The sequence below is a fragment of the Coregonus clupeaformis genome, chromosome 2, assembly GCF_020615455.1.
Source record: "Coregonus clupeaformis isolate EN_2021a chromosome 2, ASM2061545v1, whole genome shotgun sequence".
NCBI lineage: Eukaryota > Metazoa > Chordata > Actinopteri > Salmoniformes > Salmonidae > Coregonus > Coregonus clupeaformis.
The window spans coordinates 27,186,041-27,204,355 of record NC_059193.1 but is presented as its reverse complement, the minus strand read 5'-3'; the positions used below and the strand labels follow the sequence as shown (position 1 = coordinate 27,204,355).

General features: G+C 47.5%; 2 protein-coding genes across 3 annotated transcripts; both read right to left on the bottom strand.

Annotated features, from left to right (window-relative positions):
- Positions 1-3,007: 3,007 nt before the first annotated feature.
- Positions 3,008-5,227, bottom strand: LOC121585966 (protein bicaudal C homolog 1-like). Its single transcript, XM_041902339.1, has 4 exons — positions 5,141-5,227; positions 4,229-4,388; positions 3,781-3,944; positions 3,008-3,558 (listed from the first exon to the last, which is right to left on the bottom strand). Exons 1-4 carry the CDS (start codon positions 5,225-5,227, stop codon positions 3,451-3,453), a joined length of 519 nt encoding a protein of 172 aa, XP_041758273.1. The 3' UTR covers positions 3,008-3,450.
- LOC121532642 lies at positions 4,303-18,018 on the bottom strand. 2 transcript variants are annotated; one of them, XM_041838433.2, is made up of 11 exons: positions 17,770-18,018; positions 14,973-15,042; positions 14,093-14,412; positions 13,537-13,788; positions 12,791-13,226; positions 8,183-8,322; positions 7,577-7,767; positions 6,766-7,087; positions 6,265-6,304; positions 5,141-5,296; positions 4,303-4,448 (listed from the first exon to the last, which is right to left on the bottom strand). In XM_041838433.2, the coding sequence occupies exons 5-10, from the start codon at positions 12,900-12,902 to the stop codon at positions 5,259-5,261; spliced, it is 843 nt and encodes a 280-aa protein (XP_041694367.1). In that variant the 5' UTR covers positions 12,903-13,226; positions 13,537-13,788; positions 14,093-14,412; positions 14,973-15,042; positions 17,770-18,018; the 3' UTR covers positions 4,303-4,448; positions 5,141-5,258. The 2 variants fall into 2 exon arrangements, with proteins under 2 accessions (XP_041694367.1, XP_041694372.1); XM_041838438.1 differs by lacking the exons at positions 4,303-4,448; positions 5,141-5,296 and adding an exon at positions 5,362-5,462 and having other exon boundaries at positions 12,791-13,788.
- Positions 18,019-18,315: the final 297 nt, after the last annotated feature.

Below are 18,315 nucleotides of genomic sequence, written 5' to 3'. Positions count from 1 at the left end.
TCCCGATTTGGATGTCTGAAAAACCCGTAAAACTGATGCAATGAAGGGTCCAGTCCTGAGGGTGGGTGGATAGCCTATCAATTGGTTTGCTTTACTTTGCTTTGTATAGGCCTTACTTGTAGGCAGGGGCACAGCCGCGGGAAGTAGGGCTGCTCAGGGTGCTGCAGCACCCCCTGAAAAATCAGATGTTTTTCACCAAAGTTGTGCACTGGGCCTTTACTTGTATTAGCTGACCGATATAGATATTTATTCTGCATCTCAGCTTTGGCAAAAAAGGTAGTTGTATAATTAAGAACAGTATCTTGCAAGATTCAATAGTTGGGGGGGGGTTCCCCAACAAAATTGAACTTTTGCTGCTTTTCGACTGTAACACCAGTGTGACACTAGTGTATACACCAGCGTTTCCCAAACTAGGTGTCGCGACCACATATGGGGTCGCCTGATTTATAAATGGGGTAGAGAAACTCTGAAATGAAATAAAATAATTGTACTTGGTTCATAGAACCAGGGTAACGTCAATAACCTCCGGTAGCCGCTAGATGTGGTTGTAATAAACAGAGAGGTTTCTGTTTTCTTCCTACAAATGTGGCTCTATCTTCTGATCGGTTTAAACTACAAAATATTATGACCCCATCGCTGAAAGATAAGACTCTCAGAAACACGTACGTGTCTTCTGTTTCCCTCTACAACGTCCACAAGCCTCAATAGAACAGAACAGAGTGAGCAAGACCAGGCACTAAATCAGCCTGGGGGGGAAAAGAACATCATCAATATCAAACAAAATGATTGCCTGATGATCTTCTGAACATCCCAATACCTTTCTGATGTATTTCAGTCACTTCAAACCATACTTCCTTCAGACTGAAATACTGTCAAAAGTCCTGTCAAACTGATTTGTAATAGACTGTCATATCCCCAGTTATAAAAGTAAACATTGGCCGTTGATTACATCACTTTGTTTACGTGGTGGGGTCGCAATTTTTTTACATATCAAAATGGGTCGCGGGCCAAAAAAGTTTGGGAACCCCTGGCACCCTTATGTTATACTAGGGAAATTGTGTTCAGATAGCTTGGGCTGACAGTGAGGACTTGAGAAGAGCAGAATCAACAACCTCTGCAGAATCAAAATAGTTGCTTTGTGAGGTGTTAAAGTTCACAGTTAGTCATTGTTATGTAAATGCCAGCTGAAAAGTACCAGTGGTCTGGCTTTGGCCCCAAGTGAGAGCAGGTCCGCCGGAGCCATGGCCCAGTGGACACGGGTGCCGGCCCGCGTAGATGGAAACAGAAAAGACTGAGCCTATTGGGTAAAACACTGGAGTAAATCCTGTATAGAAATGTGCCATTAGGGCCCCCAAAAGGCCCTAATGGCACATTTCTGACTGCATGTGTGGGTATGGATGTGGGTATGCAGACCCAAGAGCCACTGAGGCCCCTCATGAGGGTGTATTGCATGTGTTAACTTAATGCAGGAGAGAGGCAGCCAATATGATACCCACGGACAGACAGACAGGCAGAGAGGGAGAGAGAATGAGGCCACAAGCAAACAGGTAAGATAGTAAGAAGTGCCTCTCCAAGCTCATAGTTCACAGATGATCTGTCATAGTGTGACTCAATCTGAATGATCATATATGATCTCTGATGAAATGATAGCAGCTTAAGTCTAGAGGGTATATTGCATGTGTTAACTTCATGCAGGAGACAGGCAGATTTTTAAAAAAAATAATTTTGTAGAGTGGAGCTTGATTCATTTCAGTTTGACCTTTCATGCCTACTTTAAAAAAAATCTATAACAGTTTTTAACTGTGTATGTTGCTGGTTGTTTTTACAGTATAATAACTGTATTATAAGTAGAAAATATGATGTTAAGTCTCAAACCATACAGTATGTAGAGTAGCAGTAGTAACAACCTGATATTGGCGAAGTGAGACAAATACTAGGAAATGAATCATACAGTAGCAGAGAGTACAACATTGTTGTTTAATTGAATATGTCCACATTACAGTCACACTGGTATTCAGTACAGTATGAATGGCCATGGCCCTAAGACTGATTGGACTGTAACAGAGTACCTGCTCCTCTGTACGGCCCCCTATAGCCTTGTAAATTTGCCCTTGTAAATTAATATTTGTCTGTATCATTTTCTCGAAAGTCTCTAGAAATGAGCATTTAAAACTTGTTTTAAGAAAATATTATCTCCTTAGCAAAATGTGTCCCCCTGCAATGTCAGAGTCGCTCCTACGGCCCTGCTTGTAGGATATCCATAATGTATATGAAATGTTTATCAAAGCCTTGTGCACATAGCCTTATTGAAACGATGGCAAGATAGTTCTCACTTCAAAATGACAACCAAATCATTTCATTTTGCTAGGATAAAACGCGTCAATCTAGCCTAGCAATTCTAAATCAATTAAACGGGAAACGACTCATATACGGAGGCTATGGCTTCTCGCCTGCTAACAGCTGATAAATGGAATAATAACCTTTTCTTTTATTCATTCATTTATCTGAGGGTTCATATAGCGTCAACCCAACTCCAGGCTGTCCATCAAGCTCTATTTAATGTCATTGCTGGTTGATCTCCATCTGAAATGGACTTATAATTAATTATTGATGCAATAATGAGGAGTGGGGAATGTGACTTGAATCTACAAAAAAATCTACAGTCTGTAATGTCAGTGCTCTAGCTGTGGATCCTTCTCTTGTTTGCACCTATTTGAGTTACTTTACGTACTAACATAGACATCCAAAACCTTTGTTACTCTACAGGCCATTTCAAGGGAGGTTTTCATTCAGATTGGTTCGTAGTCCTGTGTACCTCAATTGGTAGAGCATGGCACTTGCAGTGGCAGGGTTGTGGGTTCAATTCCCACGGGGAACAGGTACAAAAAAAGTATTAAAATGTATGCACTCACTACTGTAAGTCGCTCCCTGAGCGTCTGCTAAATGTAAAAATGTTTGAGAAACATTTGGTTGAGTCCTCAGGTAAAAAACAACAAAAAAGAGGTGGCAAGTTATTGGAAAAATGTAATAATCATTCTCATTTACCCTTGTATGTTTATGTACAATGCATATACAGTATGTAGTTAACAGTGGACTTCACAACACAGTGTAGACACTGATCTAAGGTCAATGTTGGGTTTAACACCAAGGCTAGGATATGTGAAAGCCAATCTGATCTTACACCTGTTCTTACAGGCAGTTCTACCCAGGTTGGGTAATGTTGTGTGGGGTTCACCAGTGGTTGCACTAAGCCGCTGTGTCCTCATCCATGATTCGTGGGAGCTGGTCACTAGCCCCGCCTACCAGGTAGCCTGGCTTCACAGCGGGCATTTCTGACAGTTTCCTCTTGCTTTTGTTCAGGTCTGGATGGATGGAGAGAGAGAGATGTTCTATACATCACATGTAAGCCTCAGGGAAAAGTGGGTTGGATGTATATGGTGTTTTTTGCGATCAATCGCCTGAGATGGAAAAAAGCATTGTCCTTCTCGCTCCAAACATGGACACTCCCACCTCTTTCAGATCCTCGTCAGACAGAGTCAGAAAGGTCTGGAAGTCAATCTGCAGAAATAGGGGGCATGACAGTCCTGTTGCTTACACATCCACCACACTTCACTTATACAAGACATACTCAGAATGCTCTTTCAGTCAGCCGCTGTGCCTCCGGAAACAACTCAGTCAATCCTGCTTATGGAGGCTACTTCAACAGATAACCCTCTGTGTATAGACATTTATCTGTTACTCCTATACCCCAGGGGGCGCTAGCTGTTTGTCTGTCTGTACCTCTTGCTGTTGGAACACGTTGATGTACTTCCTCAGACCCAGCTGGCTCAGGAGCTCTGGGAGGTCGTCTGTAGGCTGGGGGGAGGGGTTCCGCTGGCTACCGGTCAACCTCATCACCGTGGACACGCCCTCAAAGTAGTTACTGCAGGTCAGGAAGCTCTCCGCTTGGAGTCAGAGGTCAGCGGTCAGAAATCAAAGGTGAAAAGATCAAGGAGAGATGGGGAAGTAAAAGATTAACAGAAGGAACTGTGGAGACAGAAAGCATAACAAAGTCTTCTCACATCTCTCTGTAACTCTCAGATGGAAGACATTTCAAGCACAGCTTTGATACCGACTACATTGAAGATTAGCTAGACACAGGAATTGCATTTCATTACATTTTCTCTTTGTAGACACACAGTCTCTTAGAGACACACACACACACACACACACACACAACAACACTTACAGGTTTTATACGTTCGGGGTCTGTTTGTTGAAGACGCAAACACCAGGAAGGAGGAGGTGGAGGAGAAGGAAGAAGAGAAGTTAGAGGGGGAGGAAGAGGATGAGGAAGATGGAGAGGGGGAGATTGGGGAGGATGAAGACGAGGATCCTTGTCTGTCACGCTAGTTCTCTGAGTCACTGCCGTTCTACACTTTTTTCTTCCAATTCTGAGGGCCCCAGGTCTGCAGAGAGAGAAAGAGAGAGGAAAAGAGATGGGGTTTAATTGCATATATTCAGCTTTTTTATCTTCTCAATGTTTTTAATTCATCCATCGCTTTGTTTCTCACTTTTCCTCCGCTCCCCTTTCTCCTTCACTCTCTCCTTCTCTCTCTCACTCACTCTCTCCTTCCCTATGAGAATGAGTGGATGAGACAGGTTTGTAATTGGTGCTCACAGTTTGTCTCCTCCACTCTGTTTTTCTCAGAGCAGGAATACCAATCGAGCCAAGCAGCACTGAGAATAATCATATTATTAAACAAGCTCTTGCCCAGCTCAACGCCTCTCCTAGCTCGCTACAAATAATCAGGCGCTTAGGTGAAACGCACACACTCACTCCTAAATTCCCTCACGCAAAACAACACAGAAATGATCAGACAGTATTTATTAACCCAAATGAATGTGGTGTTCAGTGACTGGCCACAGAGCATTCAGAGAGGGCAGCTGCTCAATGGCTGATAATAAACCCTGCCTGGTGGAGACTGAGAGGACAGGTCAAGCCCATGGAAGACGTACAGTTGTAGTGATCTGTTTGTTGATGTAAAGGCACTTAGACGATAATCCTAGTACAGGTGAAACAGTTGAAGTCTTCTTTTTTCTTCACTTCTAACCAGGCAAGATGACAGTAGTAGGTGGTTGCTCTACGGGTGAGTAGTACCTGTTGTAGATGTCCAGTGTTTGCCAGGTAGGGTTTGTAGCTGTGTCGGCTGATGTTGCCCAGCTCCTTGACAGCCTCGGCAGGCATGGACTTAGAGAAGCCCAGACCACTCCAGGTATCAGTGGGGGTCCGAACCTCTGTCACCACCGGCTTCCTCTGAGAGTACAGATATAATACATCACACACACACACACACATACACACACACACACACACACACACACACACAGGCTGCGTTTACATAGGCAGCACAATTCTGATCTTTTGCTGCGTTTATACAGGCAGCCCAATTGGGGAAATTCTGATCTGACTGGTCACGAGACTAATAATTGGCAAAAGATCAGAATTAGATTGCATGTGTAAATGCACACATAGACAGATTAGCTATCCATACAAAAACAAACACACACATTCCCCCAAAAAACATGCACACAAAGTTACTATAAATCACTCAAACAGACAGGCAGTGGTTTAATTGGTATGCTGTTGTTGTCAGGTGAATAATGCAGATAGACTAATAAAGAACAGTGTTTGATACAGAATGCTTTGCGAAGAATCTCATAAGCATTTAATTCATATACGAGTGTCTGATGTATGTGTGTGTGTGTGTCTGTGTGTGTGTGTGTATCTGCCTGAGTGTAACAGACACCAGAGTGTGTAAATTCAGCGGGAGTAGTAATGCTCCTCTATTATAACTTTGGCACGGTGCAACCCATAAGTGGGTCCCCTCCATCACCTCTCTGGCAATGTGCAGCACATAAACGGGTCTCCTCTATCAACGCTCTGGCTCATAGTCCCACATTAATGGGTTCCCTCCATCACTGATCTGAATAACAAACAAGAGCTGCCTTGTCTCTCAATAGCAGACAGTGGCAAGTGGCATATCCCAATGACATGCCACTAATTTGGCCAGGTGCAGCTGCTAAGTGGGTGCTCTGATTTGCAATGGTGGGCTGGCGCAGCAGTAAAATGGGTGCCTCTTAGTGGGACTCTTCTACAAGTCCGAAAATAGGACTTTTGTGTGTGACTGAACCCTGGATAAACCAAGGTGATGTTGTTAATGAGACCTGCTGGGCTACTGTTCACACTACAAGGCAGAAGCATGAACATTGAGAAGGTCTCACCTTGGGTTGCCAGCAGTTTCTTCATCTCATAGTCGTAATCCTGCAACAACAGGAAAAGTTGGATGAAGCCGGTAAATAAGGGAGGAAATGCAGTTAGGTTGTTCTGTGACTGATGTGTTCTGGAAGGGAACCTGATTTACTGAGAGAACAGAAGATGACTCGAACTGGCACTTCCTGTTGTTACCGTGGAGATAAACATGTTATCCCCATGGTAACCTTTGGGGCACCAAGTGGACAAATGATGGCAAAAACAACTACTGTAGCACAAACACACAAAAATCTAATTCTTCAAATTTGATTGAGTGAGGCTCAAAGAAAGCAAAGGGGTCAAATCAATTGGTGACACAGTTTACAGTGTCACATATAACATGCTCCTCTATATTGCTCTGGGGTTGTTTCATTTCTGGCTGGGGGGAGTTGGAACTTACCTCATCCATGACAAATATGCAACAAAACCTGTTAATGAATATGAATCATTCTAAATCAGAGTGAGAGTCTCACCTCATTCCTTGATGCGTCACAGAGAGTGTCCTGAGTCTGAGTCACGTCCCTCCTCAGGCTGTTCCGTCTCTCATGCCTCCCTCCTTCCATCTCTCTCAGGCTGTTCCGTCTAGTATCACTCCTCCCTTCCTCCATCGCTCTCAAGCTGTTACATCTCTCACTCCGTGCTCCCTCCATCTCTCTCAGGCTGTTCCGTCTCTCACTCCTCCCTCCTTCCATCTTTCTCAGGCTGTTCCATCTAGTATCAATCCTCCCTCCCTCCATCTCTCTCAGGCTGTTCCGTCTCTCACTCCATCCTCCCTCCATCTCTCCATCCAGCAGTCTGCAACAGAGCGGCAGTAGTGAGACCAAGGTCAGATCTGAGCTACGCAGCGTGAAGGCTGTTTGTAGGACTCAGTTAGCTAAGTAGCTCTCCCAGCTAATCCAAGGGCTGTTGAGACCTGATACTGAAGAGAGGGATTGAATAAATGCAATACCTTTCTGACATTACTATTTCTCATGAGAGTATCGCTAAACTGCAGAAAACAGCACTGCAGCTCCAAATTCTCCCGTTATTTTCCAGGCAGAACATTCACGGCCGTACAAAAGGCTAAACGCACAATAAATTAAGATAAAGTGCAAATGTTTTGTTTTTTGTTTTTCATTCCATTCTGAAAGAACAGGGGCTAACTTTGCTCAAGTGTGATTGGCTTGCCCTCATCTAAGATCAAATCCACGTGGAATATTTGGGACTATCCAAACAAAATCCCAACCTCAACCATTGTCCCTAAGGACAACTTCATCTTACCCTCCCTAGTGTGAATGTATTTACCTCCTGGTCATGGCCTGGCCTGTTGACTGGCGTCTCCCCTGGTTGAGGAACCCGCAGACTTCAGGACCCTGGAGGCTGCTCCTCCGACTCATCATCCTGACCTGGCTCATGACATCACTCAGCTCTGATGTCATCGGACCAGGGCTCTCGTTCTCGTCCGACAGGCCGGACAGATCCTCGTTCTCTGGGATCTGGGTAAACAGAGGTGCTCTCATTGATCAATCCTGATACTCTACTGATCCAATAGCACCACCCTCAGGACAACTGCAGAATCAAATCCCCTGCAAGGAAACACCTTACAACTGTTTCAATCCATCAGTGGAGGCTGCTAAGGGGAGGACGGCTCATAATAATGTCTGGAACAGAGCATATGGAATGGCATCAAACCAATGGAAACCATGTGTTTGATGTATTTGATACCATTCCCCCTATTCCGCTCCAGCCATTACCAAGAGCCCGTCCTCCCCAATTAAGGTGCCACCAACCTCCTGTGCAATACATTATATCTCACACTGTCAAACTCTCACAGTCCTACACTTAACTTGGTAGTCAAGAGGGCTACAGGTATTGATTCTGTTATCTGATGGTGACCCTATCTCTCCACACCTTCTCCAGTTGCCTGCTCTCTGTCCCCTTCAGCCCCATCCTCATTCCCTCAGAGGGCAGAGTCAGGCCTGGTGGGGGCGACGGGCAGGGCTTAGTTTGGGAAAGAGCGCCAATCAAAGACTCGGGGGCTGGCACTGAGCCTGAGGAAAAGGAAGAGCAGATTAGGATAGGACAGGATAGGACAGGATAGGACAGGATAGGACAGGATAGGATAGGACAGGATAGAATGGGATAGGATGGGATAGGACAGGATAGGACAGGATAGGACAGGATAGGACAGGATGGGATAGGTTGGGATAGGACATGATAGGACAGGATAGGATAGGACAGGATAGTATGGGACAGGATGGGATAGGACAGGATAGGACTGGGGCCTTTTCTCAATTAGATTTGCTCAACACCTCCGTCCACTCTCCTCCATCCTCTCTCGCCTCCTTTTGAAAAAGGTCAAAGGTAATCGAGGAGAGGTGGCAAGGTGAGTGAACGTGGACAAAAATTTGCTTGTATGAAATGAGAATCTCCTTCTCCACTCGCGTGTCATCAGGCAAATCACATTTTTAGGGTGGATCCCAAAATAAATGTGTAAAGTGAAAAAACTAGTGAAGTTAGTTGTGCAAGACAAGACAGATAAAAGGATGAGTAGCATATCGTTTTTAAATGTGTGCATGCTTTTCTCCTCCGAGAATACAACAGCTGATTCAAAGGGGGTGTGGCAAATGTCAAAACTCTTCCGCGGTAGGACACACTTGTGCTTCCTCGCCAAAAAGAGGCTATCGAGGAGGGGAGGACCTTCTTCCATTTGCCTACTAACGAATTGAAACGCTCCTCGACTCGGTTTCCAGGTCACAGAGAAGAGAGGACGGAGGAGAGAGGACAGAGGGCGGAGGAGAGAGGACGGAGGAGAGAAGACGGAGGAGAGAGGGCGGAGGAGAGAGGGCGGAGGAGAAAGGGCGGAGGAGAGAGGACGGAGGAGAGAGGACGGAGGAGAGAGGACAGAGGAGAGAGAACGGAGGAGAGAGGGCGGAGGAGAGAGGACGAAGAGAGGACGGAGGAGAGAGGATGGAGGAGAGAGGGCGGAGGAGAGAGGACGAAGGAGAGAGGACGAGAGGACGGAGGAGAGAGGGTGGAGGAGAGAGGATGGAGGAGAGAGGGTGTAGGAGAAAGGACAGAGGAGAGGAGACACAGGGGAGAGAGGGCGGAGGAGAGAGGGCGGAGGAGAGAGGACGGAGGAGAGAGGGCGGAGGAGAGAGGGTGGAGGAGAGAGGACGGAGGAGAGAGGACGGAGGAGAGAGGATGGAGGAGAGAGGACGGAGGAGAGAGGGTGGAGGAGAGAGGACAGAGGAGAGAGGACAAAGAGAGGACGGAGGAGAGAGGACGGAGGAGAGAGGGCGGAGGAGAGAGGACGAAGGAGAGAGGACGAGAGGATGGAGGAGAGAGGGTGGAGGAGAGAGGATGGAGGAGAGAGGGCGTAGGAGAAAGGACAGAGGAGAGGAGACACAGGGGAGAGAGGGCGGAGGAGAGAGGGCGGAGGAGAGAGGACGGAGGAGAGAGGGTGGAGGAGAGAGGGTGGAGGAGAGAGGACGGAGGAGAGAGGACGGAGGAGAGAGGATGGAGGAGAGAGGACGGAGGAGAGAGGGTGGAGGAGAGAGGACAGAGGAGAGAGGACAGAGGAGAGAGGACGGAGGAGAGAGGACGGAGGAGAGAAGACGAAGGAGAGGACAGGATAGGACAGGATAGGACAGGATAGGACAGGATAGGATAGGACAGGATAGAATGGGATAGGATGGGATAGGACAGGATAGGACAGGATAGGACAGGATAGGACAGGATAGGACAGGATGGGATAGGTTGGGATAGGACATGATAGGACAGGATAGGATAGGACAGGATAGTATGGGACAGGATGGGATAGGACAGGATAGGACTGGGGCCTTTTCTCAATTAGATTTGCTCAACACCTCCGTCCACTCTCCTCCATCCTCTCTCGCCTCCTTTTGAAAAAGGTCAAAGGTAGTCGAGGAGAGGTGGCAAGGTGAGTGAACGTGGACAAAAATGTGCTTGTATGAAATGAGAATCTCCTTCTCCACTCGCGTGTCATCAGGCAAATCACATTTTTAGGGGTGGATCCCAAAATAAATGTGTAAAGTGAAAAAACTAGTGAAGTTAGTTGTGCAAGACAAGACAGATAAAAGGATGAGTAGCATATCGTTTTTAAATGTGTGCATGCTTTTCTCCTCCGAGAATACAACAGCTGATTCAAAGGGGGTGTGGCAAATGTCAAAACTCTTCCGCGGTAGGACACACTTGTGCTTCCTCGCCAAAAAGAGGCTATCGAGGAGGGGAGGACCTTCTTCCATTTGCCTACTAACGAATTGAAACGCTCCTCGACTCGGTTTCCAGGTCACAGAGAAGAGAGGACGGAGGAGAGAGGACAGAGGGCGGAGGAGAGAGGACGGAGGAGAGAAGACGGAGGAGAGAGGGCGGAGGAGAGAGGGCGGAGGAGAGAGGGCGGAGGAGAGAGGGTGGAGGAGAGAGGACGGAGGAGAGAGGACGGAGGAGAGAGGACAGAGGAGAGAGGACGGAGGAGAGAGGGCGGAGGAGAGAGGACGAAGAGAGGACGGAGGAGAGAGGACGGAGGAGAGAGGGCGGAGGAGAGAGGACGAAGGAGAGAGGACGAGAGGACGGAGGAGAGAGGGTGGAGGAGAGAGGATGGAGGAGAGAGGGTGTAGGAGAAAGGACAGAGGAGAGGAGACACAGGGAGAGAGGGCGGAGGAGAGAGGGCGGAGGAGAGAGGACGGAGGAGAGAGGGCGGAGGAGAGAGGGTGGAGGAGAGAGGACGGAGGAGAGAGGACGGAGGAGAGAGGATGGAGGAGAGAGGACGGAGGAGAGAGGGTGGAGGAGAGAGGACAGAGGAGAGAGGACAAAGAGAGGACGGAGGAGAGAGGACGGAGGAGAGAGGGCGGAGGAGAGAGGACGAAGGAGAGAGGACGAGAGGATGGAGGAGAGAGGGTGGAGGAGAGAGGATGGAGGAGAGAGGGCGTAGGAGAAAGGACAGAGGAGAGGAGACACAGGGGAGAGAGGGCGGAGGAGAGAGGGCGGAGGAGAGAGGACGGAGGAGAGAGGGCGGAGGAGAGAGGGTGGAGGAGAGAGGACGGAGGAGAGAGGACGGAGGAGAGAGGATGGAGGAGAGAGGACGGAGGAGAGAGGGGGGAGGAGAGAGGACAGAGGAGAGAGGACAGAGGAGAGAGGACGGAGGAGAGAGGGTGGAGGAGAGAAGACGGAGGAGAGAGGACGGAGGAGAGAAGACGAAGGAGAGGACAGGATAGGACAGGATAGGACAGGATAGGACAGGATAGGATAGGACAGGATAGAATGGGATAGGATGGGATAGGACAGGATAGGACAGGATAGGACAGGATAGGACAGGATGGGATAGGTTGGGATAGGACATGATAGGACAGGATAGGATAGGACAGGATAGTATGGGACAGGATGGGATAGGACAGGATAGGACTGGGGCCTTTTCTCAATTAGATTTGCTCAACACCTCCGTCCACTCTCCTCCATCCTCTCTCGCCTCCTTTTGAAAAAGGTCAAAGGTAATCGAGGAGAGGTGGCAAGGTGAGTGAACGTGGACAAAAATTTGCTTGTATGAAATTAGAATCTCCTTCTCCACTCGCGTGTCATCAGGCAAATCACATTTTTAGGGGTGGATCCCAAAATAAATGTGTAAAGTGAAAAAACTAGTGAAGTTAGTTGTGCAAGACAAGATAGATAAAAGGATGAGTAGCATATCGTTTTTAAATGTGTGCATGCTTTTCTCCTCCGAGAATACAACAGCTGATTCAAAGGGGGTGTGGCAAATGTCAAAACTCTTCCGCGGTAGGACACACTTGTGCTTCCTCGCCAAAAAGAGGCTATCGAGGAGGGGAGGACCTTCTTCCATTTGCCTACTAACGAATTGAAACGCTCCTCGACTCGGGTTTCCAGGTCACAGAGAAGAGAGGACGGAGGAGAGAGGACAGAGGGCGGAGGAGAGAGGACGGAGGAGAGAAGACGGAGGAGAGAGGGCGGAGGAGAGAGGGCGGAGGAGAGAGGGCGGAGGAGAGAGGGTGGAGGAGAGAGGACGGAGGAGAGAGGACGGAGGAGAGAGGGACAGAGGAGAGAGGACGGAGGAGAGAGGGCGGAGGAGAGAGGACGAAGAGAGGACGGAGGAGAGAGGACGGAGGAGAGAGGGCGGAGGAGAGAGGACGAAGGAGAGAGGACGAGAGGACGGAGGAGAGAGGGTGGAGGAGAGAGGATGGAGGAGAGAGGGTGTAGGAGAAAGGACAGAGGAGAGGAGACACAGGGGAGAGAGGGCGGAGGAGAGAGGGCGGAGGAGAGAGGACGGAGGAGAGAGGGCGGAGGAGAGAGGGTGGAGGAGAGAGGACGGAGGAGAGAGGACGGAGGAGAGAGGATGGAGGAGAGAGGACGGAGGAGAGAGGGTGGAGGAGAGAGGACAGAGGAGAGAGGACGAAGAGAGGACGGAGGAGAGAGGACGGAGGAGAGAGGGCGGAGGAGAGAGGGCAGAGGACGTTGCCCAAACGAGAGAAAGCCCCTGATACACACCAGTATATGAAAAGACACACACACTGGGGTCGGAGAGGCAGAGTTGCTGCAGCAGCATGTTGAGCCAGTAGTTGGTCAGCCCGTTGCTGACCAGCATGGGGTCAGAGTTCATCTCATCTATCAATTAACCATTACAAAGAGCAAAGTGAACTGTGACCCTCCTCCCCATGAGTTGCTGCCTGGCCAGACATACTCCGTCTGGGCTGCCCTGGATGAGTGAGGGAGGGTTCTGAGGGGCGCTGAGGTCTGGCAGGACTATCTGGGTCTGGGTCTGATGCTTGACCCCCAGGAAGTGTGCTCCATTCTATCCCAGCAGGAAGAGGTGTTGCTGGGTGGTCACGTCCAGCTGGGGGCTGACCACCCCCGTGACCCCGCCCTGACCCCCAGCCCCAACCTCTGACCCCAGCATCAGCTCCATCAGGACACACACTGCCTTCTGTTAGGGTAGGGAGAGAGAAGGGCAGAGTTAGAGGGGGAAAGTAATGTGTGCAGAGCTAATAATTGATCATATTCAATTATTATTCCCTTTTTAGTCACGGTTTCTCTTTATTAATGTAAGGAAGTGCATCTAAAAGTCACAGAGAAACAGAGAAAACAGTGAGACAGAGAAAGGGGAAAGTGTGGTGTGTGTGTGCATGTTCGGCTCTCTGTATATCTGTGAGACTCAGTCCTCTGACCACACAGCAGCTGCTATAAAGTCTGGGCTGAGCCCTGAAGCTCATGCTGATCCCCAGAGCCTGTGCCACCTGCTGGATGACCGGCAACACTGCGTCCGGCAGGGCCTGGGGTACCAGGGTCACCGGAAGGTCAAAGGTCAACACCAGAGGCTGGAGGTCCTGATGGGCAGAGAAGAGAGAGGGGTGAGAGGTCATGATGATGTATAGATCACATAAATAATGTGAAATAAAAGCCATCCATGCATTAAGATGTAACGTTAGAGACTCTCATTTCCTCTTCCTGGCTGCCTCCACCCCTTGGACAAGCCCAGCGATGGAAACCTGGACAGGAGAGGTAGAGAGAGATGAGGGAGAAACAAAATAAAGTTGCTGAAGTTTAATAACTAACGGGCAGTACTTCAGGGGTATACTACAAAGCAGGATCAATGAGATAGCCAGCTAACTTTGAAGCTATTATTTAAGCTATTTCAGAATATTTACGCAAGTTAGCTGGTCAACTCATTGATCCTGCTTTGTAATATCGCCCTCTGGTTGCTAAGGGACAATACCCAGTTATTAAGAGGCTGTACCTGGTTGCTTAGAGACAGTTGCTAAGGAACAGCTGCGGGTTGCTTAGAGACAGTACCTGGTTGCTCTTCTCTCCAGTAGCGTCAGGGAAGTGGATGTGGCATGATGTCATCTCCATCACCTTCTTGATGTTCCCGCCCCCTTTCCCGATCACATGAGAGTGCTCTGTGTGAGCCACATCCATCTTCAGGGTCACCTTGTTGACCTGACTCAGGAGAACGTGATTTTTTTACTAACTGTATATAGTCGGTTTACTTGGCTACATTACATGTTAGGTATAGGATTAAATCTCAGTTTAGGACACTTAACTTTGTCTCCAGAAGTTATTTTTGGCCACTAGAACATTGCCACGCTTGCCTTCCACTTTCACATGGGGGTCTGTGGTATAGATACAAGACAGAAATGAATCTAAAATATATGTAGTAGCTGGCAGACTCTGGTAAATATTTAGTATTGTATAAAATATCAAGTTGTATAGGAGATTGAGACAGATTGAGACAGGTTGAGACAGGTTGAGACAGATTGAGACAGACTGAGACAGGTTGAGACAGATTGAGACAGGTTGAGACAGGTTGAGACAGATTGAGACAGACTGAGACAGGTTGAGACAGATTGAGACAGATTGAGACAGACTGAGACAGGTTGAGACAGACTGAGACAGGTTGAGACAGATTGAGACAGGTTGAGACAGGTTGAGACAGATTGAGACAGACTGAGACAGGTTGAGAGAGGTTGAGACAGATTGAGACAGGTTAAGACAGGTTGAGACAGATTGAGACAGACTGAGACAGGTTGAGAGACTGAGACAGGTTGAGACAGGTTGAGACAGATTGAGACAGGTTAAGACAAGTTGAGACAGATTGAGACAGGTTGAGACAGATTGAGACAGGTTGAGACAGGTTGTTGGAGTATGGAGGTATCAGGTGGTCTGAAATCACCTTTCTTTGACTTGGCTCCTATTTTCAGCTTGGATGGCCATTTCACCTGGGTGTTAGTTTCCATCATCACCTGCGAGACAAAATGTGAGAGGAAGACGTGTCGATGTGTGAGTGACAGAGAAACTAATGGAGTGTGAAAGACAGGTCTTTTACCACGAGAATAACACCAGTTTATACATCCCAGACACACACACAATACACACCAAAACCCATTGTCCTATTCAGAGAAGACAATGCTTCATTACCATCTCAAAGACAATCATCCTCGCTACCATAACAACGCCAAATCGCTGAGTAACAATGTCAACAGTCAGCCTGTGACCTTTCATGTTCTCTATACAGAGGTCCTCTGGGAAATCTGTAGACTTTTACATGCAGGTATTTTCACGTCAGTGAGTCATATTTGAATGGGAAGATTAGATGTATGTTCATTATTTCTGCATTGTATGAATATGAGCCTTTATATTTTTATTTCAACCGTCCATTATATCTGTCTCAGTGTCAATGTGGTCTTCTCTCTTCATATTTACTCTCTCAAATAACTCTTCACCAGTAAGTCCCTCTCCATGTTTGGGAACTGAAGAATATTGAAAAGAAAGGAAAGAGAGAGTCACTTATTGGCCAAAATCTGAGGTGTAAATAAATACAAACATTTAAACATCCAAAAAACACCAAATAATCCATACACAGGGTTACTGGTTAATGCTTTGTTTGTGTCTATGCGACACTCACCTAAAAGGAGAGAAGTACTGTATGAAAGTTCTGCGAAGGGTCAACATTTAAAAGGGAGAGTTGAAATTTGCAGAGAAGTGGGGGACGTGGGGTAGAAGGTAAACATTTTAAAAGGGCATCGCTCCACAATTACATTTACAGCGTGGGGGCTCAAAACACCCCACCTGCTGAGCGCCATGGGTTACGCTCCTCTAAGCTAAAGAATGGGCGAGCGAGCAGCATGGAGCTGAGAGAGAGGGGAGGGGGGCACCAAAAGCCAGCCCCAGAGACAGCTAATCACATCAAAGGTATTTCACTGGCGCATGGACCCTCCACCCCACCAGAAATTAAATAACAAACACTGACACGCTTTAGAACCTGATGTAAAAACTACGAAACCCATCCCTCTATAGTGATTATTCAAACCCCAACATCCCAGATGTCAGCACCAATACACTGCTCGCTAGCATGCTAACACTCAGGGGGAAAGAGAATACACTGCTCGCTAGCATGCTAACACTCAGGGGGAAAGAGAATACACTGTTTATCAATAACTGTGTGACTGGCACAGTGCACAATTAGAGTTGTGAGGCTTATTCACAACACTATGCAAACACACCCTCTCTCAGTCCCTCTTTCTCCCTCCCTCACACACACACATACACGCACACACACACACACACACACACACACACACACACACACACACACACACACACACACACACACACACATACAAACACACACACATACAAACACACACACACAATAAAACAAACCATACACACTATAAACAGATACTCTACATCTAGGCTGAGGGAGAAAAATAACAGCCTCTTATTCAGTTGTCCTGTCAGAGTTTCCTCTATAACACAGTGGAGGTAGTTTATCACAGATCTGCTCTGCACTGATAAACGATACAATGGAGGTAGTTTATCACAGACCTGCTCTGCACTGATAAACAACACAGTGGAGGTAGTTTATCACAGACCTGCTCTGCACTGATGAACAACACAGTGAAGGTAGTTTATCACAGACCTGCTCTGCACTGATGAACAACACAGTGAAGGTAGTTTATCACAGACCTGCTCTGCACTGATGAACAACACAGTGAAGGTAGTTTATCACAGACCTGCTCTGCACTGATGAACAACACAGTGAAGGTAGTTTGTCACAGACCTGCTTTGCACTGATAAACAACACAGTGGAGGCAGTTTATCAAAGTCCTGCTTTGCACTGATAAACAACACAGTGGAGGCAGTTTATCAAAGTCCTGCTTTGCACTGATAAACAACACAGTGGAGGCAGTTTATCAAAGACCTGTTTTGCACTGATAAACAACACAGTGGAGGCAGTTTATCACAGACCTGCTTTGCACTGATAAACAACACAGTGGAGGCAGTTTATCAAAGTCCTGCTTTGCACTGATAAACAACACAGTGGAGGCAGTTTATCAAAGACCTGTTTTGCACTGATAAACAACACAGTGGAGGCAGTTTATCACAGACCTGCTTTGCACTGATAAACAACACAGTGGAGGCAGTTTATCACAGACCTGCTCTGCACTGAAAAACAACACAGACTGACAGGATGGGAATAATGATACTAACGCACCCCTGTCTCTGAGCTACACATCTCGGAATACCAAGCAAGCTTATCTCATAAATCATTAAGGCAGAAACTTTAACCATGCCTAACAACAATGACAGCAGCTGCATGATGACCTGACAGTTGAATAGTGCGGTACTGTGCCAGACGGGTACTACGGGCATCTCAGGATTGCCATTATGCAGAACCCTGGACAGCATAACAATTACTGGACTCTGAACTCATTTCAGAATGGATCACACACTTGAGTCAACTCAGGTAACTGTACAGATTTACAGCATGCACTACCATGATTCATCGTGGTCAACATATGACCACACTAAAAGTCAAACCATAACAATACCACATCACACCTGTTCACCACATCACACCTGTTCACCACATCACACCTGTTCACCACATCACACCTGTTCACCACATCACACCTGTTCACCACATCACACCTGTTCACCATATCACACCTGTTCAGCATACTGACCATACAGCATGGTCTCCAGTTTCTTCCTATCAAAACGGAACCTTTCCTCAACCCACTCCGGGTGTGAGTGTTCGCCTCCCATAGTCTCCAGTCCTGGTTAAGAATAACCTCCTTCCTCCTCTTCCTCTCTGTTGCGGTGGGACGGGGATGGGAAAGGTGAAAGGGTCTGAGATAGTCTTGTCCTGGCTCAGGATGGCTTCTGGGCCGGGTCTGTGTGGTTCTAGCTGGGTCGGGAGAGAAAAGCTTTCCTCCGTTGTGGTGGCCATAGCAAGACTGAGCTTCTGTCAGTGTGTACATGGAGATGGAGTGAGAGAAGGGGAGAGAGGGGAGAAAAACATGCCCCCCCATAGCCTTCCTTACATCCCGCCTCCACACACACACACATGTTGGAAACACACACACACAATATTCACATGCACACACACATTTCAATAGGCCATAGATAGAGCATGAGGATGGAGTAAGGTGGGGGCAGAAAGGAGTTGGGTTATATTAATACCCTACACTCTTAGAAGAAAAGGTGCTTAAAAGGGTTCTTCGGCTGTC

Bases quoted from the DNA above. Each gene is read 5' to 3' on its own strand.
- LOC121585966 (XM_041902339.1), bottom strand. From the start codon at position 5,227: ATGCCTGCCGAGGCTGTCAAGGAGCTGGGCAACATCAGCCGACACAGC. The intron at 3,945-4,228 runs GTAAGTGTTGTT...TCTGACTCCAAG, and splicing joins ACCCCGAACGTATAAAACCT to CGGAGAGCTTCCTGACCTGC. The intron at 3,559-3,780 runs GTACAGACAGAC...CTATTTCTGCAG, and splicing joins ACGTGTTCCAACAGCAAGAG to ATTGACTTCCAGACCTTTCT.
- LOC121532642 (XM_041838433.2), bottom strand. From the start codon at position 12,902: ATGAACTCTGACCCCATGCTGGTCAGCAACGGGCTGACCAACTACTGG. The intron at 7,088-7,576 runs GTAAATACATTC...GCTCTGTTGCAG, and splicing joins GGCCAGGCCATGACCAGGAG to ACTGCTGGATGGAGAGATGG. The intron at 5,297-6,264 runs GTGAGACCTTCT...CTGTACTCTCAG, and splicing joins GAAACTGCTGGCAACCCAAG to AGGAAGCCGGTGGTGACAGA.